The sequence below is a fragment of the Marmota flaviventris genome, chromosome 9 (assembly GCF_047511675.1).
Source record: "Marmota flaviventris isolate mMarFla1 chromosome 9, mMarFla1.hap1, whole genome shotgun sequence".
Classification (NCBI taxonomy): Eukaryota; Metazoa; Chordata; class Mammalia; order Rodentia; family Sciuridae; genus Marmota; species Marmota flaviventris.
This window is the reverse complement of record NC_092506.1, coordinates 11580232-11607974: the sequence shown is the minus strand read 5'-3', so window position 1 is coordinate 11607974 and position 27743 is coordinate 11580232. Positions and strand designations below refer to the sequence as shown.

The window sequence follows — 27743 nt, the reverse complement described above, 5'->3', positions numbered from 1 at the left end:
GGTGGCAGCTCACAAGTCTTTCCTTAGAAAGTTGGTCCTTGGTGCTCCTGCTGCTCTGGCACCCGACTAAGGCAGGTGATCTGCTTCTGTGGCCACAATACAGTCTATAGCTTTCCCCTACAGCTGGGCCATCTTTGGTTCTTCCTGAGGTCCTGTGTCCTCAGCCGCAGACACCCACAAGGTGAGGCCAGTGTGCAGCCAGGACAAGGGCAGTGAGCACTGGACTGGGCTGGGGGCACTCAGCCATCCTGGAGATGATTCTGGCACCACAAAGGCACGGTAGAGTCCTGCAGCCTCTGGGATCCCACGGACCCGGGCCCCTGTCCACCTCTGCCCCCAGGACCCGGGCCCCTGTCCACCTCTGCCCCCAGGACCTGGGCCCCTGTCCACCTCTGCCCCCAGGCTGGACAACCTGGCCACCGTCCCACCTGCCCTGCATCTCCTTCCTATTTAAAAGTAGGGCTGAAAGGGCCACCAGAGGCTCAAGGAGAAAACGTGCATGAGCACGACAATGCTGTGCAGCCCTGCGGGGGACATGGTGTTGGCGGCTGGGCACCCCAGTGCCCTCCACAGGAGGCCTGCCCTTGTCACCTTGTGGGAAAGAACGGCAGAAGGGCTGACTTAAGGGACCGTCAAAACCTGGTCTCCCAACTCCCGCAAAGCTGCTGGTCCTGAAGAAAGCACAACGTCCTCCCCGGCCTCTGAAAACCAGCAGCGGAGCACAGGGAAATGCCAGGAAGAGGGCAGGCGGGTCCTTAGTGGACCAGCCAGTTTAGTGTCCCCTGCCCCTCTGAGCAAGCCCTGCAATTCCAGCTTCGAAATTGGATGGGCCATGGCCAGGTTGACCAGCAGACACTGCTGCCAGCCCAGCAGGTGGCAGTAATGTGCATGTCCCAAGCTGGGCTGGGGCCCAGGCGCCCCCTAGTGGGAGCCCGTGGCCTTGTATGAAACAGCTCTCCCCCAGGACAAGGCACAGGTGCAGGCTCCACCCAGAAAATACATAATGAGAACCAAAGAACAGGAAAAGCCAGGCCCAGCGGGTGAAGGGCTGGGGAGGGCAGCAGCTCAAGAGTGACAGCCAGCCAGAAGGTGTTCTGTGGACGGAAGCTAGAGGCCTTTCAGTAGAGCGTGCTTCTGAAGGCTGCAGAAGAAATTCAGGACCCCCAAACAGCCACATTTCCATTTCTAAGCCCACCAGAGTCACAACACTACAAGTTACTCATGGAAGTTTATTAGGGCAATTAATTACACGAACACACAGGCGGTCATTCATCCAGTCCAGAAGCACTCAGCAGACTCCATTAGTGATTTCTCTTCATAAATAACTTACGAGAAGCAAGCACAGTTGGAGAGGAACTGGCAGCGCTAATCTAGCATCACGCACACCCACAGACGGCACACAGGCCCGGGACGGGGGCAGGCACCAGAAGGTGAGGTTTCCTCCTTGGCCCCCACACCCCCAGGCCCACCAGAGGCTGGGTACTCGGGGAGTGGATGTCTCAAGGCACATACAACTTCCTAACCCGTAGCAGCTCCAGGATCCGCCGAGACCTGGTTCACATCTGGTACAAAGTTAATGCTTCATTCGTCACCCCCTTTGGCCTAGTGTAGTCATTTTTACTACTGCACATGTTTAAAAGCCCAGTGTGCTAGGGCTGCATGTGACCGTCACAATCCCTGCCCTTTACATTCTGAAGACGAGAGGTGCAGAGAAACTGACCCCGGTGTAGTGATGGTGTTTTGGAAAGCACCATTTGGGAAGTCACTGTTAGGGTGTCTTTTGACGATGTCTACAGGGATATGGGGACCAGGAAGGCATACATGGGGAGATGAAGGACAGAGGGGGTTGCTTGAGAATGAGATTCAAGGCACTAAAGGAATAGGTAGGTGGGTGGGTGGGCCTCAGAAAAGCCAGCCAGAAGTGGGGGGCCCTGAGAAGGAAAGGGTGGCTGGGAGGTGCCCCAACTCCTAGCTGAGCCCAAACGTGACCACAATCTCCCAGGCTAGAGCTTCTCCATTCCCCCAGCCAGAGGGTCCAAGATGACCCCTGGATTCTCCAACCTGCAAGGTTAGGGTCGGCTTCACATCCCAGCCCATTCGCTATGCAGGCGCTGCTGGCATTCAGAGCAGCACACGGAGCTTCTGTCCCCAGCCTACTGGGGTTAAATTATGGCTTCACAGGACATAAAATCACTGTTTTTTCCTAATTCTGTTCTCTCCCTCCAGACTACCCCTAGCTGGGGTATGTGAGGCAGAACATTCTTGAATGGTCTTACACCAAGAGCTGTATCCCTTGGATTGGGACTCCATGTCAAATATGCCAAATCCCAGGGGAGAGGTAGGGGGTGGGCGGGGTGGGGACCCCAGGCCACCTTGTCACTGAGATAACTCTGCAAGGAGTTCAGATGTTCTTGGAAGTGACACGAGAGGATGTGCACAAATGCATGCACACGCCACTAGCCCTGGCTCCCGCTGGCCTGCAGGACCTGCAACCTAGAGCCAGTTACCGACAGGAGCGGCTCCCAGGAGGGCCTCTGGCCAGAAGATCAGCAAGTTCTGCGGGCTTCTGTCATAGCCAACCTGTCACACACACCCTCAGTGCCTTTGGGGGTCCTGTATGCCCCTGGCCAGGTGCCCCTGGGGCCTCCTTGTGCTGATGCAGGCCCACGGGGAGCACTAACTCACTTCCCATTAACCTCAAATCTCAGCGACAGGTGGGCTAAAGGCCGTGGTGCAGGTGGAGGAGGGAAGGGCCAAGGAGCCAAACCACGGCTAGTATCCAGGCCAGGCAGGGCCTGGGGGTGGGGAAAACCCATATGGAGGAGTAGGCCCTGGGGGATACGGGGGCCGAGGGGGCACTGAGGGCTGGGGCTGTCCTGGGAAGCCTGGGAGCAGAGGCTGTGTTGGGTAGGGGGGCTTTCCTCCTGTGGGGAGGTAGGGGGTCTGTTGAGGATAGCCAGGACTAGGGGCCCTGCCCCCCGCCAAGGGGTACCCAGGGCCAGAGGTGCTAGTCGGGGCTATAGGAAAGCCCGGCCGAGGTGGAGTGCTCCTCTGTGGGGACCAGGGGTAGCCTGCAGCAGACCTGGGTCCCGGCTGGGCTGACGGGTAGGCAGGGCCCAGAGGCCCACTGTACGAGGCAGAGGGCTGGGCCACCACAGGGAAGGGGGCCGGCTGCAGGGCTCCCTGGGCAGTGGGGCCCATGGGCAGGGCGGGGGACGGGCTGTAGGGCAAAGGGTAGGGAGGCACAACAGATGGCTGCAGAGGCGGCTGTTCTTCGGCCACAGGGGGTGTCGCCTGAGGGCCTGGTCGCAGGGGCAGGGGTGGCGGACGGGGTGGAGGGGCATCTCCAGCCAGTTCCTGGGAAGCTCGGGGCCTCCTCACCACGTCTTGGAGCTTCTCCACTCGGACCCGGCGCAGATGGGACAGCATCCTCATAGAGGAGAAGTCCTCTAGAAACTTTTCCAAGGGCACCTCGCCCTCCAGGAACTTCTCAGCCATGGCCTGGAAAACAGGTCAAGTGACAATGGGGGCCTCCCACTTGCCCCTGGGTCAGAACTCTGCCGAGGCCTGCGCTGAGCCCACCTCGGGCTCCCCAGCCTTCCCAGCCCCACCCTGGAGCTTCTCTTTGAGGGCCCTCCTCTTCTGACCCATCCTGTGACCTGTGTTCCGTGTTTTCCTCCTGAGAACGACAGCTCCTTAAAGGCAAGAACTATGTCTGTCATGGTCACCCCAGTGGCCTGCGCTGACCTGCTAGGCCCACAGTGGTCACTGCACGTGTGCTGCACAGCTGGATGAGTGTGAGCTACTGGGTGGCAAATGCATGCTAGCCTGTGGGCGAGGAGGACCTGGGAGCTGCTTCCACCTGGGGCAGGTGGAGACTGCCCACAGAGGCCAAAGCAATGCCCAAAGGAAGCCGCAAACAGGGAAGGGAGGAGCAGGGACCAGGCCCGAGATCCTCGAGGCCCCTGGTGCACCGCCCTTCCATCCGGGTCTGTGAGCGGCCCAGGGCCTGCGGCCAGCTATCCAGCTCTGCTTCAGCTAGCAAGGACAGGTCCCTGACACAGTACTCCTAACTTATCTCCAGTTTCTGCTACCCAAGGACAACCCTGGCCCAAAAATATTAAATGGAAAATTCTGGAAATAAACATTTGATAAGCTTTAAATAACTTTCATTACAGCATATTGTTATAATTGTTCTACTTTATTATTAGTTATAGCTCATCTCTTCCTGTGCCTAATCTCTATATTAGATGTACAAATACAGGAAAACAACATCATAATGTATACAGAGCTCAGTACTAGCCAAAGTTTCAGGCATCTACTGGGAGTCTCAGAAAGTGTCCCCATGGATAAGAGGCACTATGTATTTATTTCCAAAGGGTCTCCACTGGACCCCAGATACCCTCTTCCTTTGCCACCTACCAAGCCCACCCCCATCTCTTGCTCTACAGACACGGGTGTTCATCATGAGCGCCCTGCCCCATGGACCCACACCCCGTCCAAGGGTCGCTTGCAGAAGAACATCGACTCTCCACCTCACCTCAGACTCCTCCTCGATCTTCATGCCTTCGATCTGCAGAAGGTCCAACAAGGTCCCTGGCTGGAATGCTGAGGAGAACTTCTCTGGAAGGGAGGGCAGGAAAGATTGGCATCTCAACACTGACTGCTCCATGCTGGAGGCAGAGACCTCGTGAGAGGCGCTCAGGACGCCCTCTGCACATACAGAGCCCAGCTGCCACCTGGAATCTATGCAGAGTCCCTTGGGGTAGGTCTGTTGGGCCATTTGGGCCCGTTCCCTCTGACGATCCCACTCCTGAGTAGAGTGGGGCAGGAGAGCCCACTCAAGGGCTCAGCCAAGCAGCTCCCCGATACCAGCCCCAGAAGGAAAGGGACTGGATCCTGATGCTGCTTCGCCCCACAGGGGAAAGCTCACCAACCTGTCCGCACTGCTGGCCAGCCATGCAGGCCCTCTGGACTCCAATCCCAACACCACCAACTTCTAGCTTTGTAACCTCAGGAGGGTGCCTGAACCTCCCCGAGCCTCATCTTCCTCATCTAGACAAGGTGAATCACAGCAGGACCCTACTCTTACACTCCTCTGTGTATGGAGTGCGCTCAGCTCAGGGCCTCCCTGGCTGCTGGCCCTTTCCTGTCCTCCAGCTGCCCTCCCCAGTCCAACCTCGAATGGAGTCCCTGCACTAACAGGGTAGCCACCAGAGCACTCTCCAGGGCCAGCTGTCCCTACCCAGCTTTGCCTTCTGTTCCTGGCACCGTTCCACAAGCCTCCGCAGCTCCTGGTATTTGTCTGAGAGGTTTGAGCGGCTGATCTCTAGGGGTCCCTGGAATTCCAGGTTCCGCTCAGCCAGGCTCCGGTTGGTGGCTAGTGCCATCTCTCGCTCCAACTGCAGGTCCTGGACCTAGAAAAGTAGGAAAACGAACAGTAAGAACAACTGTCCCTGGGCTAAGGGCTTCTGGGTTCATTACTCATCTTGGGGACACTGGGTGATGCTCGGCCTTTAAGCACAGGCAGAGGAGCCTGGGTTCAGACCCTGCACTAGGCACCCTGGCCTGGGTGCCTCACTGTATCCACAACATGGCAGCCCGGTGGGGGACACACACGAGAAACTGGCATTAAGGTTAACAGCCTGCCAAGGCCACCATGACTGCAGAACTCCAGGGAGGGAGGGAAGCGATTTGTAGGAGAAGCCAGAGGCTTCACACAAGGGACAGGATCAAAGTCCCAACCACTTAACCCCACACTTGAGTCAAGTGGACTAAGGAGGACTAAGATGGCCCAGCAGAACACAAGCTGGACACTCCATGATGCCCGGAAGTCAGGCTATTCTGAGGGGATGGGGGAGCCAGGATCCTGGCGTCGACCATGATGCTGATGCAGGAGACCCACCGCATGTGTCCTGCCTAGAAACTGTACAGATGAGCCTCCCTGGACGTGCCCTGCTGAAAACAATTCCCCAAGCCAGGCAGCACTGTGCCCCTCAGCTGGGTGGTGCAGCTGCCAGAACCCTGCCCAGCCACCCTGTGCACGAAGCCCTACCCATCTGTCGAGGAGGTTTGGAGAGTCAGGCCCACCACCCCAAGAGGCTGGGGACCACATACCACAGCACCTCGTGGCACCACCAGAGGGGACCACCACAAGGGTCAGGGTACAGCTCAGCAAGACCAGCTTCCTCAGGGAAGACGGGTTCCCTGAGCCATTCAGCTTCGCCACCAGCACCAGCACTGGGGACCCAGGCCAGACTGGCCCATGCTCCACCAGCAACAGTAGCCCACGGGAATCCAGGGAGTCCTGAGGAGGGCGCTGGGGGAGGTTTTCCCACCTGCTGATCCCCTGCCGCAGGGCCTCAAGCCCACACTATGAGGCAGGCCGCTAGAGAAAGGAAAGCCACAGCTTCCCCCTCCATAAGGAGGCTTCCATGACTCAGGGACAGCAGCGCCCAGCGTATGCCCAGCCCACAGCCCAAACACTCGGCCCCTTCGCCTGGGTTTGCTGCCACACACACCCTTTCAGCAACCAGATGGGCACCCTGACCTGTAGACCCTGGTGAGTTTCACTCTATCTGTCAGCCGCGGAAATCATTTTCACTCATGTGGCTGAGTCAGAGGGCATGGCCTCCTGTCCAGGCACCCGACGGGCCGGGGCCTGTGGGCATGCCCGCACCTCTACCGCATGCCCCTCTTAACTTACAAAGCCTGACTGCATCATTTTCCTCTAAAACGTGTCCTATTTCTGCTCCCTCTCCCCACAATCACCTCAATTTTTTCTCCTTTAGGGGGTCACCATGAAGCCTTCTCCTATTCCTTTGTATACCGTCAACATGCATCCTACACCCTGCTCCAAGCAGATCACTCAGCCTGCGCTGGTCCCTCAGTTCACTCTCTTCTATGCAGAAAAAACAGCTCCTACCAACTCCCTTTTCAAGCCACGATCACATTCCAAACCACATGGGCTCCTCTCTCTTCTCACAATTCCAGTTACTCAATTATCTTTTGCCATGGACCATGGCAAAAGAGCTACTCAAAGGTTCTTGGAAAGTCTGAGTAGCCTGCCCTGTTTTGTTTCTGCCCAGTCCACACTGAATAATTTTCTTCCCTCGGAGCCTTCAAATTGATTGGTCAGGCACAGCTACATGCCACAAGATTCCAGTGCCTTTTGCCCAAGAGGTTGTTTCATCAAGGGTGTTTCATAGAGGCTGAATCACACAGATCCTACCAGCCTGCTCAGCTGGAAGTCAACTAAAGATAATTATGTAAAGGTTTGCTTCTGCCAAGCTCCATGCACCACTGGAACTGGAGTCCCCATAACACTGTGCTCATGACAGACTCATGAAGTACTTGGTGCTTAACACACACGGAGCATCCCTAATCCAAAACATCCAAATCTGAAATGCTAAGAAATCCAAAGCTTTTTTGAGTGTCTACAGACACTTAAAAAGTTTTGAATTTCAGATGATCTCAGATTTGGGGATTTTGGAGTAAAGTCTACATAAATATTCCAAAATCCAAAAAACTCCAAACTCTGAAATACTTCTGGTCCCAAGCACTTTGAGTAAAGGATAGTCAACCCACGTGTGAGAAATGAGTAGAAGAGAAAAGAATGAAGACCTGAGCCAGCTCAGCACCTGTGCCAGGTTAAGACAGGTGCGGGCAAAGCTCACAGCCCAGTTAACCATAGGAATTGGCCATAAGTTTAATTAACCAAGACAGCCTCTGCTTCCCATCCTGGATGAAGAAGTTCACCCTGCCTCAGGACAGCAGGACACACCATGAGGAGTCTCAGGACCTCTCCTGGCGCTCTGCCCACCAGGAGAGCTTCCAACCTAATCCCCAGCCTCCTCTGTCCCCCAGGTGGAGGAGCAGGGGGTGGACAGAGAGCACAGTGAGGGCAGAAGCAGGGAACACATCGAACGGGCATCCCGAGAGCAAGGGAAGTACTCTGGGGAGGGACGAGCAGGGAGTGCTGGAGCAGCTTCCTTTGATTTTTTTTAATACACTGTGAATCCACAGAAGACACTGTACCAGTTCATCAGTGAATATGAGAATATAATCCAAATGTGACTCAGGTGAGCTGGTGCTGTCTGTGCTTGTGTCTCCCCCACATTAGGGCCATGAGGCCGAAGCATCTAGAGCACTAGGCAGGCTGCAGCCACTCAGGGGCGACCAAGCATATTTCCAGCTGGGTAGCCACAGTCAGTCACCTGGCCTCTCTCACGTTGCAGGAAGTCACAGGATCACAGGAGGTAGATAGAGACAGGGAGAGCAGGGAAAGTCCAATGTTAAGTGTAAAACTGTGTGTATTCCCACGAGGACTCTGACTAGGAGCTAAGAAGATGAGGTACCAATTCTGACGGGAACAGATCAAACAGCAATGAGCTACACCCAGCCAAGAAGGGTGCCTACATGTGTAAGAGTCACTGAAAACTCAGGGTCACACAGGTCCACTGTGGGGAAAAGGCAGGCACCAAGCCACACCTTGAGGAACCTGCTGACTCAGGCTGGAGCAAGTGTGCAGTCTCCTGGGGCTGCCGGGTCCCTAGGAGGGCTCAGGGGTCCAAGTCCACATGGGGGCTCCCTACCATTCCCTAGGTTCCCAGATGACCCAAGAACTGGCATGCAATCTCAGGGGACCCTCTGGTTGGCCCAAACCTTATCTCCCTTTTCTGTGGATTTTCTGAAATCCACAGAAAAGGGAGATAAGTTTGGCTAAAACTCCCAATAAAATAAAATCCTTGAAAAGTTTGCTGGTCTTCCTTGGGCCTTGCAACAGCCTCTCTACCTCAGGGGACTCCAAAGCCATCCGGTCAATCGCCTCCGGGTCATTCTGCATCTCCTCCAGCTCCTGCAGGGTCTTATCTTTCAGGGTCTCCATCTTTCCCTGCGAACAGAGAGTGACACCAAAGTGAGGAAGGGGCAGCAGGAAGGGAGAAAGGTAGACCTGAGCCCACGTATTACTTGTCAAAAACAAACAGGAGTTCTATCATGGCACCACCTCACAGGGGAACTCAGGGGGGGCAGAGTGGAGGCAGACACTCCTGCAGCTCCGCCCGCGCTCTCCCCAGGGAGACCAAGGCGCCTCCTTCACCCAAACCATGAGCAACAGGCATGGGAAGGCCGCTGCACCGCCACAGGCAAGATCACCGTCCACAGGGGCACTAGATAAAGCTCTGAGGAGCGGCAGGAAGGAAGGAGCGCGTCAGGCAGTAGGAATGGAGACTAAATTTGGCCGAAGGCCACCTGCCAGTGCGGAGGCCACCCTGCCCTCTGGTGGGCATCTATTTCTGTCTGAACCAGAAATACACCAACCCCACATGCGGGAGCGCTGCTGCTTCCACACCACAGGCTCCGCTGTGTCCTCGCTTGTTATATTTAGAGCACCAGGTTTCCCCGCCACTGCAGTCCTCTCCGCACGTCACCAAAACGAACTGTCATATGTATGGCCTCATCGGAGCCGAAAAAGAATCACTGAATTGGCCTCTCAGGCAGTCAGGAGGAAAAGAAATCGACTGACCCAAACAGGCCGCCTGCTCTGACAGAGAGCTGGTGTCAGTGGTCTTCTCCCTGCCACTGCCCAGAGGGTCACCCATCATCTGTGTGACAAAAGGATCACAGCCAGCCCAGAAGGGACGCTGGGACAGAGAAGAGGAAGCACGGACCAGGCATGCCCTTCCTTTCTGTTGGCAGGATTCTCCATCTTTATGCCTCTCCCCAGGGCTGGGCCTGAACCCAGAACCTCACTCGTACTAGACGAGCACTCTACCCCTGAGCTACATCCCCAGCCCGTGTGGTTTTTTATTCTGTGACAGGGTCTCACTAAGCTGCTGAGGCTGGCTTTGAACTTGCCAAGCGATCCTCCAACTCAGCCTCCCGAGTCACTGGGATTGGAGGTGTACGTCACGGCGCTTGGCTATTTTTATGCTTTTTATCTTTTCTAGCCATGCATTTTCTAGCTGCAGTTTGGGCTCTTCTCATTACCAGCGTTGCTAGTTTTCAAAAGCTTCCAGCACCACAGCAATCAAGGGTCCCAGGGTCCCCACCATTCCCTCTGTGGGCACTCAGCTCGGGAGCCACGCTATGGCTCAGCCAAGGTGTTTGGGAAGCAAGAACCACAGTGACAGACAGAAGTCCCCTCTCCAGGGCTGCTTCTCTACCAGAATAGGGAGGGAAAGGCATGTTCTAGGGCTGTCGGGAAGGTGAAAGGGGAGACTGACAGGCGAGATTCCTGCCTTTTGCCAGGAAAGTCTGGTCTCCACCCTTGGTTATGCCCTATTGATGGTAATGCCTTTAATGCTCAAAAATATCCTGCTTTAAAAAACAAATTATGTGGTCACCCTACTAATGAAGAGCTATCCAAAAAAGGCATCACCAGTATTGGTCATTCACTGAGGACTGAACTAGTTCCAACCTCTAAGCCAGCATGGCCAACCCATCACCCTGCAGGTAGCCAGCCCACCTGCAGCCTCCCCTTCAGCAGGCCAGGCCAGGGCCAGGACCCACAGTCCCTCCTGCAGTCATGAAGCAGCTGGTCCAGGGCCAGTCTTTTGGAAAGAGAACGCCTCAGGAAAGTCCTGTCACAATGGAGCTCACTGGCTTCTGAACAGCCACAGCACAAGTTTCACCTGCACAGTTAAGAACACAAGGTGGCAGCAACTGTCCCATACACCGATGGCGGATCAGAAAGATTAGGTTGGTTGTGGCCAGCAATAGCAAAGCCAAAATTCAAGACTGGCCTCTGTCTATGCCTCACCCTGCTGTGCCAAAACCCTCGCTCTAGAAGCTAGAGCAGAGAACGGCAGCCTGAGAAGAACGTGGGGTGCAGCAGAGTTGTGAGGCACACTGCTGTTCCAGCGCAAGCCCGCGGGCCTGCCACAACCAGGAGCAACGCGATGAAGACTCATGAGCTCACAGGCTCCAGTCACAGAGCCAGAGCGAGTCTAGAGCCTGCACTGCCAGCCGTGGGCCTCACCCAACTGGAACCTCCCTGAGCCTCAAGCACCTCATCCACAAACTGGGCCAAGCAACAGCGCCTCCCTCGCAGATTCAAGGAGATAACACCAGCCAAGCCTGGGCCAGCGCAGGCCTTGCTTAAAACAAATACGAGTGCAAGATTTCAACATCACAGAGATTGTGCGGGGTTACCAAGGCCTCCAGAGTACCTGCCGGGCCACAGCAGCATGTGCAGAACAGCACCATCCAGGGAGAGGCCTGCCACCAAACAGCATCTGCTCACTCCTGCAGTCAGGGCCAAGTGCAGCATGTGCTGCAGGTGGAGGATGGAAGCCCCGCATGGGCAGCTGGCTGACCACACACCAAGAGCACCGACAGCAGTTCCATCTGCAGAAGCAGCCCACAGGGTCAGGACCTGCTCTCACCAATGGAAATTCCTACGCATCTCGGGAGCCCTGGGACAGTCCCCAACTTCCCCCAATTACTTACCCTGGAATGGTATTGCCAGGTGCTGGACTTTAAGGCAACAGAGTCTCAAAGAGACAGGCAAACTTTTTGTCTCAGGACCCTCTTCACTCCTAATATTACTAAGGTCCCCAAAAAGTTCACTCATGTGGATCACAGCTTTAGTACGTACCATATTAGAAACTACAAATGAGAAATGTTTCACACACAAATATACACAGCACACAGCACATCAGCCACCGGAATGGCATGCTCTGAAAACGCCACCGTGCACACGAGAAGGCAGTAAAAAAGGCAAAGGTGTCAGAACTATTATGAAAATTGCTCTGAGCTCATGCATAACCAGGAAGGGCCTGGGAGACCTTCGGGGTCCTTATGAGAGTCACTGGCCTCCTAGAGGTTAGGAGAAAAGACTCTGGACTCAGACTACCTGGGTTGGAATCCTGGCTCCCTCACAAGCTGGGTTATCTAACCTATTGGTGTCTCAGTTTCTCCATCTGACAGAGGGGACCTGGAACATGGTAAGTACTGTGTGAGCGTCTGAAGAGCCTGACAACCATCGTCAACAGTGGGCGTGGATATTACCCCATCCCGAAAGAGGAAGGTTAGAGGAAGCCACTAGCCACACAGCTTGGAAGTGGCAGGGTCTTAACGGGTCCAGGGTTTTTGGCAGGTGCATCAAAATCACCTGGGATACTCGTTTAAAGCCAAAGACCTCAGCCCTCCTCCAGATGTAGAACTTCAGAATCTCCAGGGCACGGAAGTTAACTTTAAATGCCGTTTTAATTTTAAATAAGCTGCTGGGGTCAAGCTGATTTGGCATCTACTGTCTTTATCCTCCCCATCCTCAACACTCCCCAGGAACTCAGGTGGATAGAGCCCCCCCGACATGAAAAGGCAAGGACCCCAGGGGACAAGGGGTCTGTCAACAGGGTCACAGCAGAGGCAGGTGAGAATGTGAGTTGTGCTGTTCCTGCCAAGTGAGGCTCTGCCCAGAATCCCAAACGCACTTCCTACGGTTCCCGTGGCTGCCCTGTGTGAGCGTGGAGACGATTCCAAGCTGCCCATCACACCTGGGCCTGGGCTCCAGATTAGCAGTCCCACAAACAAGGAGCTTCGCCAAGTGAGGCGGCCGCCGCGTTACCAGGATCCCAGAGCAGACACTGACCGACTGCTCATGAGAAGAGGGCCCAAGCTGTGGCCAACACCACACAGGAGGCGCATTAACAGATGACGCCTCTGCTACTCCAGGCTTCCCACGGGCCAGGAAGCCCGGCCCACAAGGAAGGGCCGAGGTGCTTCCATCCTCTCTCAGGGACCTCTGCCCACAGGCTTCTCTCCTCGGGTTCAGAGCACACTGCTGACCCGTGGGGACACGCATCTTCAATTCTTCCAGAGGAAGGGTGCTCAGGACTTCCAAACAACTCTGCCAGACAGCTGGAGGCCAAAAGTTCCCCTAAAGGGGCTCAGTTTTCCTCGCCTCTAAAAGCGGGTAAACCAACCCTTATGGTCACGTGGCCCATTTCTTCTGATATCAAAGCCCTCTGCAAACCCTCCCGCTCATTCATGTAACCACCCTACTAAGGAAAGTGAGCACGAGGCTTGCTCACATCTATTCCAGAGATGAACTGGGGCTCAGAAGAAACAGAAAGGGTATTGCTCAAGGTCCTACAAACCTCTGGGGGTCAAACAGCCAGAGGTCCCCGACTCTTCCCTCTTCTGGTATTTTCCTCTGTCCCTGCTCTGCCCATAACAGGGGTGTGACAGGGACTGAGTTTATTTATAAGATCCAGAGATCACAGCCACACAAGCAAGCCACTGACCCCTGGGCCCCGCCTCCCAGGTAGAGGTGGCTCACAGGGCTGCCCCCATCTTGGGCCAGGCAGGGACTGTCTTTTGAAATCCATCACAGCACCTGCCACCGAGGCAGCCCGTGCCCTGCTCTCACAAGTCAGGTATCACCCACTCCTCAGTGCCACCCCGCAGGGGCAGAAGCAGCAAGCAGTTCTCTGGGGGCATAATTTACAAAAGGAGGGGAGAACGGGACACCACTGTGCCCAAGGCCCACAGAGCAGGCGTCTGAGGAAGTGGCCCCACAGCCGGCCATCTGCTGCTGGCAACACTCTCACTCCCCCCGCCAGCCAACAGGGTGGGCAAATCCAAACGGCTGCTTCTCAGAGTGCCACACCACCAGGGATGTCACAAAGCGGGGGGGGGGGGGGGGGGGGGGGGCGTGGGATGTTACGTGGTGAGCCAGAGTCCACGGGTTTTTGCTTCTGGACAACCTAACAAGTCCAATTTCCTCAGGCTGTGGGCACAGGGTCCTGACCCAGACCCTTCCCACCACCAATGGCCAGCGGAGCTGGGTGCTCCTCTGGGGGATTCTGGAATGTACCACTGGGGGAGGGGAAGAGGAAGGCAAGGTGAGAAAGGTAACCCCCCTGTACACAAGATTGCTTTATTCACCTTTGTACCCCCTGTGCCTGGCTCACAGACAGCACATCAAAGAGCTTGCCAATAAAGTCAGTCAGCTGGTGGACAAGTACAAGGCACAGGGACCTGAGAACACAGCCTCCTTCCACTTACTCATGCTTCCTTCACTTCTCCATGACTTTACCGAAGGGACATTTACTAAGCAATTACTATGTGCCAAGAACTGTGCAAGGCCCGACATCAAGGGATGAAGGATAAACGGTGCAGAGAGATGTATCTGTTGGGTTCTTCCTAAGAGCGTTAACGTGTAAGCTGAACCTACTCTCAAGGAACTGTTTGGTTTTAAAAAGCCAATTTAAAAAAAAAAAAACACCTTGTGAACACAGTGAAAGGAACCAGAGAGGCGGGTCAGTGAAGCAGGGTGTGGGGCAAGGGGTGAAGGGGCTACTCCTGCTGCACGGGAGCCACTGGGATCTCAGTGGCCTACAGGGAGCCAGGACGGATGGCGAGGCCCAGCTGCACAGCATTCCCAGGTACAGCAGAACACCACCTCTTTGGGGGGCGATGCCATCAGTAGAGAGGCGATGAGACTGGGAATGAGGAGAGAAGCCTTGCCTGAGCTCACATCCGCCGTCTCTGCACCACGAAGAGACATGAGTCCCCACTGTCTGCCTAACGGCCCCTGAGAAGGAGCAAGAATTTTTTCTTTTTCCCCCTGTTCTTTCTTTTTAAGTTTTGTCTCCTCCCCAGTTTTCACCTCTACCAGAGGTGACCACCCCAGCCACCTACGAAGCCCTGGCCAGCAAGTCAGGCTAAGCACCAGGGAGTGTGTCCCGCTGGCACAGAGCACGGACCCAGCTGGCTCCAGGTTCCTCCTGCAGGGAAGAGGGCAGGCAGCTCAGCCAGGCCCGCCAGCTCCCTGGGGGAGACCAGAGACCCAGACCCAGACCCAGGCGCATCGCCCAGCTGTAAGTTTCAGCAGACAATTCAAAGTCAAGAGAGATGCATGCATGTACAAATATATATAAATATAAATGTTAAATAAATATAAATGCTTCTCTCTCTCTCTCTCTCTCTCTCTCTCTCTCTCTCTCTCTCTCGGTGGACCACCAAAACCCATGGGCTATGGTGTGTAGCCTGAAATCAAACCATACCCTCTGCCAGCCACGTATGCAGGGATGACATAGCACAGAGAAGTGGGAAGGAGAAATGGGCAGAGGGGAGTGCAAAGACATGTCACAGGCAGCCTGCAGACACTGCCTTTGGCCACAAACCCCGGGGGGGGGGGGGGGGGGCAGAGACTTTAAAGCCAGAGTGTCACCATCAGAGCCAAGGAGACAGCATTTCCAGCAGCCCAGGCCTCACAGGCCAGCCTCCGAGGGGAGGGGGCCCTCTGCATCTAGACCTGCTGCTGTGAGCACAGCTTTCAGCTTCTTTTCATTATTTTAGTTTTTTTTTTTTTTTTTTGGGGGGGGGGGACAGCAGGGATTGAACCCAGGGGCTTGCAGCTCTACCACTGAGCCACATCCCCAGCCCTTTTTATTTCATATTGAGGCCCGTCTCACCAAGCTGCCCAGGCTGGCCTCAGACTTGCCATCCTCCAGCCTCCCTCCAGCTGCTGGGATGACAGGTGGGGCCACCGTACCAGCTCTTGTTACTTAGTGTCTTAACTAAATTGTTCCACATGCCTTGAGCAAGAGTGACAGGATCTAGTGGAGGATCTAGTGGAAGGCGGGAGGCCGGAAGGCAGACAACAGCCAGTGGATTTAGACCAAAGGTGGTGCCATGTCTGGCCACTCCTGAGCAGAAGCAGCTGCAGAACCTCTGGGGGGAGCAGTCCAGGGCCCAAACTTGAGGCAGCCTCCAGATCCATTCTTAAAATAGGAAAAACAAACAAAAAAGCAATGTATTGATGATTCTTGATCAAGAATGAACTCTGCCATGATTGTTCAGCAAGAACAGAGTTCACCTGGTCAGGCAGCCTTCCCCAGAACAAACTGAAAGAGCAAGTACAGCCAAAAATCAACACGCAGACATTGCTAAGCCCCGAGGACACTGAGATCACAGTGTCCATGCCAGTCAGAGAGTCTTTCAGGACCCCTTGCTCCTTTCCTCTGCCCAACCACTTAATGCCAGCCCTCTCTGCAAGGATGCAGAGGGAACAGCACAGTGTTCCCACACAGCCAACCTGCGTTCACGCTTCACTCCAGGCTCTTTAACTGTGTGACCCTGAATAAGTCCCTTAACCAAAGGTTTCTAACCTGGAAAATGGGGAACCATGATAATTCTCCCTTGGGGTTATTGTGTGATTCAGATAAGCGAGCACCCTGAAAGGGCTTTGCAAATTCCCAAGCACTTAACAAATACTGTTTTTTTCACCTCTTGGGGTCACCTGATGATTAGGGGCAATGAGGCCCCTGGGGTGCACTACTGAGTCGAGCAAAGTGGCTGCTACTATTGAATCTCCCAATGGCCCTGCAACGGGGCAGGGTAGCTGCAGCTCCAATCGCATTCCTCATGCTGCCAGTCAACTGAACTCACACTGCAAGGGGAGTTATAAAGCCCCTCTGTTTCTTATAAATTTCCCACATCCACCTACAATACTGGAAGAAGTTATTCATAGCAACCTGCAAAGTTCAATCTGCACGTGTTGAAGGAACTGGCCCCAGCTGACCCCTCACGTCAAAAACACCTACTATTGTCTTGGAAACTTTCCTAATCCTGCCACTTAAAGAGGAAATATTTGCTGACCTGATCTAGTTTTTCTCTTCACAGAATGATTCTAGCCACATACCCAAGTCTCAGACTCCTGGCTTCCCAGAGGAGGCAATAAAAAGAAATCAAACCGTCCTGTTCTCCCCACCTTTCCCAAAACATCACTGACTCTGTCTTCCCCAAGATTGAAAAGCCGGAGTGTGCCAGGCACGGTGGCACATCCTGTAATCCCAGTAACTCAGGAGGCTGAGGAAAGAGGATCACAAGTTCAAGCCAGCCTCAGCAACTCAGCAAGGCCCTAAGCAATTCAGTGAGAACCCGTCTCAAAATTTATAAAAATAAAAAGGCCAGGGATGTAACTGAGTGATAAAGTGTCCCTGCGTTTATACCCAGTATCAAAAAAAGATTAAAAGAAAAAAAAGAAAGTAAGAAACTGGAGCATAAGCCATAGAAAGAGAGGATTTTTTTGGTTTTCATTCCTTCTACGCAATGGCTGGGCTGGGAGTTGGAGGTCCCGCCCCGCCCTCAGCACTGACTAGTTACGTCAGCCTGAAGTGTGGCAGAAAGAGTATGAGGTATTAGAGCCTAATATTTCCAGATTTAACCCCGCCTGACCTTTTTACTAGCTGTATAACCTTGGGCAAACTTTTCAGCCTTTCTCATTCTGTAAGATGGACTAACACCACCTCATCACAGGCTGCAAGGACTTCATGAGAATCCCACTCGCCAGGTGCTGGAAGGAGCCTGCAGGCAGGCTAGCCCAGCAGCACTGGGTCGCGCTGACTCACACACCTCACACCTTACGGCCAGGCAGCCAGCGAGGCACACGCCAAAGGACTCTGAACGAGCTGATCCCAGGGGACAGCACAGGGTGTGGCCTTCTAAAACAGGCACCACATCGACAGAACAAAAGCTGGCAAAAAATAAGCACAGAGGTCCGTCTGTGGGGCCGTGTCCACTCTCAGGGTAAGGCTTCCAGGAGGTATTATGTAATGACCTACAGCTCCTCAGGTCCACTGGGAACTCCAGACCAGGGTCCCCAAGTGAAATGGTCCTGGAGGGACGAGCCCATTTGCCATGGGGCCCTCGGGACTGGCTTCTCCACTCCCTGCGAAGAACCACCAGCTGCTCAGGGTGCTCCGCCGCAGACAGCAAGCTGCAGAGCCCACGCCCCAGCAAGGACCCAAGGACCCAAGGACCCAGGCATTTTGCTGTCCCTGCGTGACCCCGCCCATCTGTACAAAGACTCCTCCCAAACCTGACCACCTCTCACCTGCAGTCCTGAGACTCCAACTCCAAGTTTTCTCTCCCCAAAACCCCATTCCCCTCCCAACCACCACCGCCACTGTGAGCTCAGCCTCAGTCACTCAGCGGGCCGCTCATGGCTTTGCCTGGTCAGTCTCTGGAAGCCTCTCCAGCACACCATCACCGCCCTGCCACAGGCACCAGACTTCTGCCTCCGGCGTCTCCTCCTTACAACCTCCTGCCACGCACCTCTGGGTCAGTCTGGTTTAAAATACTGTTCCTGCTCCCTCTGCCTTCCGAAGGCTAGAAAGCTCCTCCTGCCTCCTCCCCAAACAGCTAAGTCTCAAATCACTGCCCTGCGGATGCCACATTCTCCGCCCCCTTGCCCAAGTCCCTTCTCCACTCCCTGTCAGCGGTAATGTCTTACTAGCAGGGCACATGAGAGGGCTCTGCAGCAGAAGGGAGGGTCACACCAGGCTTTACTACCTATCTCTCTGTTCCCCTCCCGAGCCACACAGTCCATCAGTAAAACAGGACCAATGACAGTCCCTGCGGACAAGATTCACAGAGTGCTCGGATGCTGAATGCGCTGAGGGCGCAGTAGAGCACGCAACCCCCACAGCACTGCAGCCCGGAAGGCGCTCTCGCAGTGGAGAGGCGGTGGTGGAGCCTGAAGTTCAACCTGGGTGGCCTGGCAGGGGGCCAGGTTCTCTGCACCACACATGAAAAATAGTGCCTGGCTCTGGGGGGATGAACTTAATAAATGTCATTACTGACAGCTGCCGCTAGCCTCCTAAAGAGTAGGACCCAGGGCTGGGGCTGGGGCTCAGTGGTACAGCACTTGCCTGGCATGTGTGAGGCCCTGGGTTCAATCCTCAGCACTGAATAAAGATAAATAAAATAAAAGATCCATTTACAAATAAAAAAATATTTTTAAAAAAGAGTACGACCCATTAGATTGTGTTCAGAATCCAACCAACACAACGCAGTCCCGACCAATTCAAGCACTGAAACTCCACTCCTTTACCAGGGCCCAGGCTAAAGCCCCACATCCTCAGGCAGGCACAAGGGACCCGGCGCCTCCTCCAGACCCTAGCTCTAAGGGGCAGACCCAGGGGGAAGAGCTCAGCGTCTAGAAGGCGGACAACCCTGCGTGCTGGATCACCTGCTGGCTGGGCCGCGTGCGGGTAACCACCTCGCTGTGCCTCAGTTTCTTCTCCAGGACAGGGCTGTGGTGGGGATACGGGGGCTAGCACCTGGAAGCTCCAGCACTTCCCACCGTGGCTGAACGCAGGGCCTCCCCTCATTCTTAGCTCTGTAACTCGAGCACCCCCACAGGGACTCCGAGGGAGACAGTGAAGATTCCTCCAAGACAGCGTCTGTCAACAGAGTGGCATGACTCCAATGGCTGGATGTCATCAGATCAATAGTTACCAACTTCGATCAATATGACAGCCAAGAAACAAGCGATTTAATAAGTAGCCTCCCTGACAGTAAAACCCAGCCACTTGGTGAGGTCTCTTCTTTGGCCTGTGGCTCTGACTTGAAAGAAGAACATCCTAAATCTTCCACCAAACTCACATTTGTTTCTCCTGTGTCCCGACTGCTCAGCGGGCCGGGAAAGGATTTCCACCTGCAGCTGTCAGTCCTCCCCAGCCCACCTTTCTAATCTGCACAGAGCAAGCTAAGCAAGCAAGTTCCACCATCCCTTAAGGAAGAATGAAGGTGAAGACCAAGCAAAGACACATTCAGGACAAAGATCCAGGAGTCAGTGCAGGGTCATGCAAGGTGTGTCTCTGCAAGGCACAAGATGAGAACGCTGTTCCCACTGGTTTGTGGCAATCCTGGGCTGTAGCTGGTGGGGTGGCTGCAGAGCCCACCTCTGACAGTGATAAGCTTGACACTACGAACTTCTGGGTCCAGCAGATCTACAAACAGGCAGAAAGGTGTGGTGAGGGCAACAGGACAGCCACAGAAAAAGAGAAACTGAGCCAGAGCCTCCTCATATCTACTTCTCAGGCAGGCCACCATCCGGCAGGCAAAAGGTAGTGGCAGCAGGGCTGCACTGAGCTCTGGACTCATCTCAGGCTCCTGCAGGATGCCCATCCCAGGCCTCCTTTCTAGCAGCCGCCTGCCTGATTCTAAGAGACACATCTTCTTCCACACATCCCAGGAACCTCCAGACACGCATTATATGGGAGCACTGGGAGCCATGGAAGGTTGTGAAGCTCTGGTATTTTGTTTAAAATCTTGTGTCCTTGGCTTTGCAGACAATTATCAGCTGACCCTGAACTTCCCTTCCCAGCTAGCCTTCCCTCCACCACCCCTGTCCTACCTCTACTCCCAGGACAGAAAGCAATGCTCCAGTCACTTGACCAAGACAGGGATCCTGCCCTCGGGGAGTTCATGGCATCCAGCGCCTTGCCTTTACACCTCGGTTCCCTCCACAGGAACACTCTTTCCTCCCCCTTCATCATCAGGAAAACCCTGCTTATCCCCACGGGCCAGCCCCTCCGTGGAGCTTCCTTGCCACTTCCTCCCATGCCCTCCCATGGTTCTCTGTAAATGCCACGTAGGCTTTATGATCTGGCAACCAGCAAGTTCTCCAGCAAGAATGTGAGCTCCCTGGGGGCTCAGCCTGTGTCATCTTCGTTTCTGCATCCCAGCACCTACAATCAAGGCTGAACACACGTGAGCACCCACAAGTGCTCGCTGGATAGGGAACTTTGGCTTTTGGCCAACATAAAGGAACAGGGATGCCTAAAACAACTAAAAATCCACACAAAACATGAACCAATCATTTCCAAACACTGGACATCAGAAAGCCCAGAAGAGTGATCCTGAGAACAGGAAACAGGTGAGTTCTAGAGCTGCCCCAGCCTGCTGCCTAGAGTTTCCAGGCACTGCACGGAGTTGGGAAGAATTGGGGAGCCCAGGAGGACCAAGGCAGCCAGTGTTCACAAGGTAGAGAACCAGGGAGGGCCACATGAGGTAACTCCAGAAACCTGCAGGGGGTCCCTTCCACTTCTTCACTAAGCACCATTCAGTACCCATCAGAGTTAGAGGGAATAATCCTTAGGTCTCAAATTAAGATAGGAATGTGTTGCCACCTGCCACCGTGGAAAGCCTCATGGAACACAGGTCATTGGGAAAATACTAAGAAATGCATTAGCTCGGGTCCAGAGGCTGCTCTGGTCTTAGCTAACAAAGCTTAAGAGCAAATGTCTCCATGTAACTTAGAAAGCCTCCCAAAACAATGAAGAGAATTTTATGTGAGTAAAAAAGATCTAGCACCCAGAAAGGTAAAATTCACAACATCTGACACCTAATCAAAAATTACCAGCAAGCACTGGGGTTGTGGCTCAGTGGTAGAGCGCTTGCCTAGCATGTGTGAGGCACTGGGTTCAAGGCTCAGCACTGCATAAAAATAGATAAAAATAAAGGTCCATTGACAACTAAAAAAATATTTTTTAAAAATACTAGCAATGAAACAAGAAAATATGACCATAATGAAGAAAATGATCAATGAAAACAAACCCAAAAATTACATAGGTAATAGAATTAGCAAACAAGGACATTAAAATAGTTTAACCATTGGGCTGAGGATGTGGCTCAAGTGGTAGCGCGTTCGCCTGGCATGCGTGCGGCCCGGGTTCGATCCTCAGCACCACATACAAACAAAGATGTTGTGTCCCCCGAAAACTAAAAAATAAATATTAAAATTCTCTCTTTCTCTAAAAAAAAAAAAAATAGTTTAACCACATTCCAAATGCTCAAGAAACTAAAAGAAAAACTAAGCACAGTAAGTAGAGACTTGGAAGATTTTTTTTTTAAGGCCCAAATCAATCTTCTAGGATTGAAAACTACATTGTCCGTGATTTAAAAGTACACGGATAGAAATATCAGCAGACTAGACACAGGAGAAGAAAAGATCAGTAATTTGAAGATATAACAGTAGAAACCATCCAAAATAAATCACAAAGAGAAAGAGAGACTGGAGAGAAAAAAATGATCAGAGAGATGTGGAACAACTTCAGGCAGCACTCTTATAAACAAATAATTGAAGTTCCCAAAAGAGGGGAAAAAGAAGAATAGAAAAATATTCAAAGAATTTCTTGCTGAAAATTTTCCAAATCTCATGGAAACTATAAACACACAGATCCAAAGAGTTCAATTAATCCCAACATACGAAACATCAAGAAAATTACACCCCAAAAAATCATAACTAAATTGCTTAAACCCATGATAAGAAATCATCTAGAAAGGGGAAAGAAACGTTTTGAACAAAAAAAGCAAAACTAAGTTCAGCAGCAGATTACTCATATGAAGCAATGCAAGCAGAAGATTCTAGAACAACGTCTTTTAAAGTACTGAAAGAAAAATAGTCGGCCTAGACTAATTCTACACTCAGGGAAAATACCTTTCAAAACAAAGCCAAACTAAAGACTTCCTTAGACATCTAAATGCTGAAAGAAATCATCACTAACAAAGCAGAACTATAAGAAAATAGAGATTCTGGAGATCCACTAACACTAATCTTTTTTTTTTTTTTTTTTTTTTAGTACTGAGGATTGAACCCAGGGGTGCTCAAACCACTGAACCACATCCCCAACCCTTTCTTATATTTTATTTAAAAACTGGGTCCCAATGAGTTCCTAAGTACCTCTCTTAAGTTGCTGAGGCTGGCTTTGAAGTCTTCAAGTCAGAAGGAACATGGAACAAGTTGGAACCCCAATCAAAACAGAGGAATAAGGAGCACCGGGAACAGTGTACAAGAGAATAAATACGAAAGGCCCTCCCTTTCTTTCTAATCTCCTTCAAGGTAAATGACTGTTTAAAGCAAAAGATGATGACAACGTATTGTGAGATTTATAACATACATAGAAGAAAAAGTGGGACAGTAACATTTGTTTGAAGAAATAAAAATACCAAGACTAGGAGGGAGGAAAAGTCCTGCAGTGAAATGCTACAGAATCACCTGAAGACAGACGACACCATGTATCTTCAAGCAGCCACTTTTTAAAAAGTATTATAGCTCATAGGCCAACAAAGGAAAAAAAATGGGAGTAAAAAACTGCTCAATCCCAAAAAAAAGTCAGAGGAAAAAATAAAGGAAAGGAGAACAAAGAACATGGGACAGTTTGAAAACAAATAGCAAGCCGGTAAATTTAAACTCAAACGTCAATAATCACATTAAATGTTAAACATGTCAATTAAAAGGCAAATTGTAAAAAATAAAATATATAGAAATAAAAGGCAAATTGTAAAACTAAAAAAAAAGTAACATCCACCTGTATGCTGCCTATAAGAAATCCACTTTATATAAAGACACAAATAGTTTAAAAGTCAAAGGATTTAAAGACAGACCATAATTTTTAATCTATTTTAAAACTGTAACAATATACACATAATATTTACCATTTGGGGCATTTTAAGTACACAGCTTAAGTACACAATTCTTTGACATTAAGCACATTTTCTTTGTGGCACAATCATCACAACTGTCCATCTCCAGAACTTTTTCATTACCCCTAACCTGAAACCCTACGCCCACTAGACACTACTACTACCCCCTGCAACCCCCAAACACCAGGCATCCCCCTACTCTCTGCTTCTATATAAGTGACTACTCTGGAAACCTCCTCTAAGAATGACACAATGTTTGTTCTTTTCTGACTGCATGTTTCATTCAGCTTAACATCTTCAAAGTCCATCCTGCTGCAGCGTGTATCAGATTTTCCTTCCCCTTGAGACTGAATCATGGTCTATCTAAGGTATGTAGCACGATTTGTTTACCATTCACCTGTCAATGCACAAGGGATTACTTCCACCTTTTGTCCTCCGTAAACAGTGCTGCTATGAACATGGTGTAGATACCTGTTCAAGTTCCTGCTTTCACTTCTTTTAGGTATCTACTCAGAGGTGGAATTGCTGGGTCCTGTGGTAACTCTGTTTCATTTTTGAGGAATTAATGTACTGTTTTCTAAACTGGCAGCACCATTTTGCATTCATACCCAAAATGCACAAGGGTTTCATTTCACTTTTTCCACATCCTCACTAACACCTGTTTTCTTAAAATAATAATCATCCTAATGGGTGTGAAGTGGTATCTCACTGTGGTTTTAATTTGCATTTCAAGTGCTTTTTGGCTACTGTTTCTTTTCTTTGGAGAAATATCTACTCAAGATCTTTTCCCATTTTTGAATTGGGTTATCTGATTGCTGTTGATGAGTTGAAGGAGTTATTTGTGGATTCTGGTGATCCACTAACACTAATTCCTTTTTTTGTTTTGTTTTGTACTGAGGATTGAACCCAGGGGTGCTCAACCACTGAGCCACATCTCCACCCTTTTTTTATATTTCATTTAGAGACAGGGTCTCACTGAGTTGCTAAGCCCTCTCTAAGTTGCTGAGGCTGGCTTTGAACTCCGTGATCCTCCTGTCTCAGCCTCCCCAGCCACTGGGATTACAGGCGTGCACCACCCGCCCAGCCACTAACACTAATTCTTAAAGACTGAATTAGCTAAATTAATATTAGGTGCAGTAAATTTCAGAGCAAGGGATATTTCCAGGGATTAAAAGGGTCATTTCATAATAAGGTCAATTCATCAAGGAAATATAATACAAATGTTTATGCACTTTCAGAAATGCAAAATACATGAAACCCAAACTGACAAAACTATAAGGAGCGCTGGACAAACACACAACCCCCTTCAGAAGCTGCAATACCTTCTCCCGACACCTGAGAGAACAGCAGGCAGAAAGTCGGCAAGGGCACAGAAGACATGGCCACACTATCAACCAACTTGACTTAACTGAAATTTCCAGGACACTCCACCCGGAGACCACAGAATACACATTCTTCTCAAGTGCTCACAGAACATTTATCAAGACAGACCATATCCTGGGCCATAAAACAAGTCTCAGCACATTTAAAGCAAATCAAATCATACAAAGTATGTCTTCTTTTTATAAAGAAATTAAATTAGAAGTCAATATTTATTAGGGGAGAGAATAAAGTAATACTACAATGTTGGGTCGTTCCTCTTACTACTTGTACTCTGGCTGAGGAGGGGCAGATAAATTAGCAGAGGGATTTAAATACTGACAGGTCTTCGATGCTAGGCCTGCCTCACTGGAGTTATGTGGTGTTCCTGAAGATGGTCCCTCCCCTCTTTCAGGCCTATCCCAAGCCCCAGGGGCCCCACTTGTCAGCCTCAGTTGAATCAAGACAAACCTGTTTGATACTTGCTTGGTTCTTCACCCAACTGGTGAAATCAGAAAGAGGAAAGAATGGAAGCAGCACCTACTAGCAGACAGGCCTCTGTAGCTAGCAAAAGCTACGAAACTGTTGCCATTACAGAGATCTCTCCACCATGGGGCAACCATCTGGAAACAAACAAGAACCTTCCAAAAACTCCAGATCCTGCGAGGAAACTGCCAACAGAATTCCCACAACGGAGGTCCAGTTGGATTAAAAAAAGGTCTTCAATGACTTGATTATGTCAATCTGGAAAAACCCTCAACTAGTAGCCAACATTGTCCAGGAATGATTAATATGGCTATTTATCCCAGTGTCCTTTTTAACAGCAAATTGGCATGCTTCAAAGCAATAAGCAAAAGAAAACAAGACTCCTTAGTAATAATAATCCACTTCCAGGATACCAGTGGCCCAGCAAATCCACAAACTCTCAATCACATAACGCACTCGTTAAAAACAGGTTCCTGGGACGGTTCCTCCTGGGTTTTCCTCCAGGAAACATCACAGGAATTTCCAGAGGCAAGGCTCTGTTTGGGGTTTTTTGTTTTGTTCTTTTTTTTTTTTTTTAACAAGCATCAGAGGTGATTTTTAAGGTCAAGCAAATTTGGAAAACTGAGGAACCTGGGGCAATATCACAGAATTAAAGACACACTCACTTTGAAATGAGACTGAAAGTTCAGGAATTCCAGTTCAGTCACTTACTGGCTGACACTAGCGAAGTTATCTGACTCACTCACTTTATCTGCAAAGTGGGATCACCATATCCTTGGATGTGTTCTCAGAATCCAGTATGTTCAAACTGCCGCCACAATAGTGACCAGCGTGTAGCAGCCAAGCAAGAAATCAGAGCTAATGCTCTGCAAAACAGCCACCTTCTAGAAGCTGCCCAGATGAAGACGTGTTTAATGAAAACGTCCTCCTTAATGGAAATGACAGGGGCCGGGAGCCAGAGTTCCCAAGATAATCTAGGAAAAAGGCTTGTCTGGGCAGGACCACTGCCAAGAACACAGACTCAGGTCAGCATCCAATATTTTACCCCAACAGTCCTTCCTCCCACCCAGAACCCCAAAGATCAGGGATCAGGGCTGCCCAGGGCTGCGACTCTGGACAACAGCCCCAAAAGAGTCTCCCTCCCAAGTCCTTCTCACAGCCACCTCCAGCTGTAGGGTCCACGTTCACAGAACTAAGTCAACTGGCCTCATTTTGGGTGCACCAGCAGGAAATGGGACTCGAGGACAGAAGGGGCAGAGCCGGTGAAGAGGGTGAAAAGGGCCTGGGGCAGCAACTGAAGAACGGGGATATTACTGAGGCCAAGGAACAGAGCCTGTGAAGCTGCCCGAGGTCAAGAGAGGCATTCGCAGTATGCACGCCCTGGTGTGGCCGAGACCCCGAGGTGTGGCCAGCTCTCCCGGTCACTCAACACCGCCGCAGATAACCCCTTCCCAGCCCACAAAGTGGGACAGCGGAGGAAGCAGGCACACACCGGGAACACACACCCCCTGCAGGGTTAGGGCTGCTCAGTGTCGCTGGGCTATCCCACTGGGAATCCTGGGTACAGGACGCGAACAGAGTCCAGGCTGGAAGTTCCGTCCCCTCCCTGCCCTGGGGAAAGAGCACTGGCCAGGATGTCACAGGCCAGAGTCGTACGCCGCTCGTGGGCCTCAGTTTCCCCATCCGTACAAGGGGCAAACTGGCCCTAACGACACCTCTGTGACCGCAGGACGCTCGGACGCGGAGCCAGGAGCCGCCCAGGAACCAGCAGGTGGAGGACGGCGGGGGCGGCGGGCAGTCACGCGCCCCTCGCGCCCAATCGCCGGCCTCGGCCAGGGGAGGCGGGCGGGGGCCACCGGGAGCCGCGGCCGGCGCCGCCCCCTCCTCGCCCGCGGCTCCGCCCACCCGCCGGCCGCGGACCCGGACCCCCCCGAGCCCCGCTCACCTGCGGGCCGCCGCCGCCGCCGCCGCCGCCGCGGGAAAGCCGCAGCCGCGCCCACACTTCCGGGGTCCGCGAGGCCCGCCCCCGCCGGATGTGACTCTCCTCCCGCGTCCGGGCGCCGGAGCAGGCCGCGCTGCTCGTCCCGCGACGTTAGGCGCCCGCTCCGGGGCCCTCGGAGTTGCCACGACACCGTCTCCCACCGGTCGCGGCCTCCAGCGCCGCGCTCGCGGGACGCCCACCGGACCCCGCCCCGCCGGCCTCTGGCCCCGCCCCTCGCCCGGCCCCGCCCACGGGCTCCCGGAGCCAGTGCGCCTGCGCGGACTCCCGCGGCCCTGGGTGTCCGATCGGGACTCTTGGAGGTCTGCTCAGAGCTGCTCAGGAGGAGCCGCCGAGGCGGAACCAGCGGAATCCCAGCACCGAGGGAAGGCCTTGGGTGGGTTAGGCTCAGTCCGCGGACTCCCGGGGCCCCCGCGCACTCCTTTCCATAAGTTGGCTATAGGACTGGCCATGGATCCAGGTGTCCCCGGACAAAGGACGGGCCGGCTCCTCGGAACAGCTTCCGTTTTCCCCAAAGTAACCCGTTTTCCAAGCCCCTAGATTGCAAGAGTCCCTTCTGTGCGGTTAGTGCTTCTTAAACCGCAGCGGGCCTTTTATGCATCCTCACTTGTCTAGCATTGACAAGACCCATGGTGACACAGCAGGTCTCTGAGGCTACTGCTATCTGCCCTGT

The 27743-nt window shown here is 52.5% G+C and overlaps 1 protein-coding gene across 2 annotated transcripts; it reads right to left on the bottom strand.

The window, feature by feature from the left end:
• Positions 1-1215: 1215 nt before the first annotated feature.
• Positions 1216-27261, bottom strand: Vps37c (VPS37C subunit of ESCRT-I). Of its 2 annotated transcripts, none has more exons than XM_027944596.3 (5): positions 27017-27261; positions 8795-8893; positions 5246-5417; positions 4541-4623; positions 1216-3501 (listed from the first exon to the last, which is right to left on the bottom strand). In XM_027944596.3, exons 2-5 carry the CDS (start codon positions 8885-8887, stop codon positions 2773-2775), a joined length of 1077 nt encoding a protein of 358 aa, XP_027800397.2. In that variant the 5' UTR covers positions 8888-8893; positions 27017-27261; the 3' UTR covers positions 1216-2772. The 2 variants fall into 2 exon arrangements, with proteins under 2 accessions (XP_027800397.2, XP_027800399.2); XM_027944598.3 differs by lacking the exon at positions 27017-27261 and adding an exon at positions 26564-26818.
• Between the last annotated feature and the right edge of the window lie 482 nt (positions 27262-27743).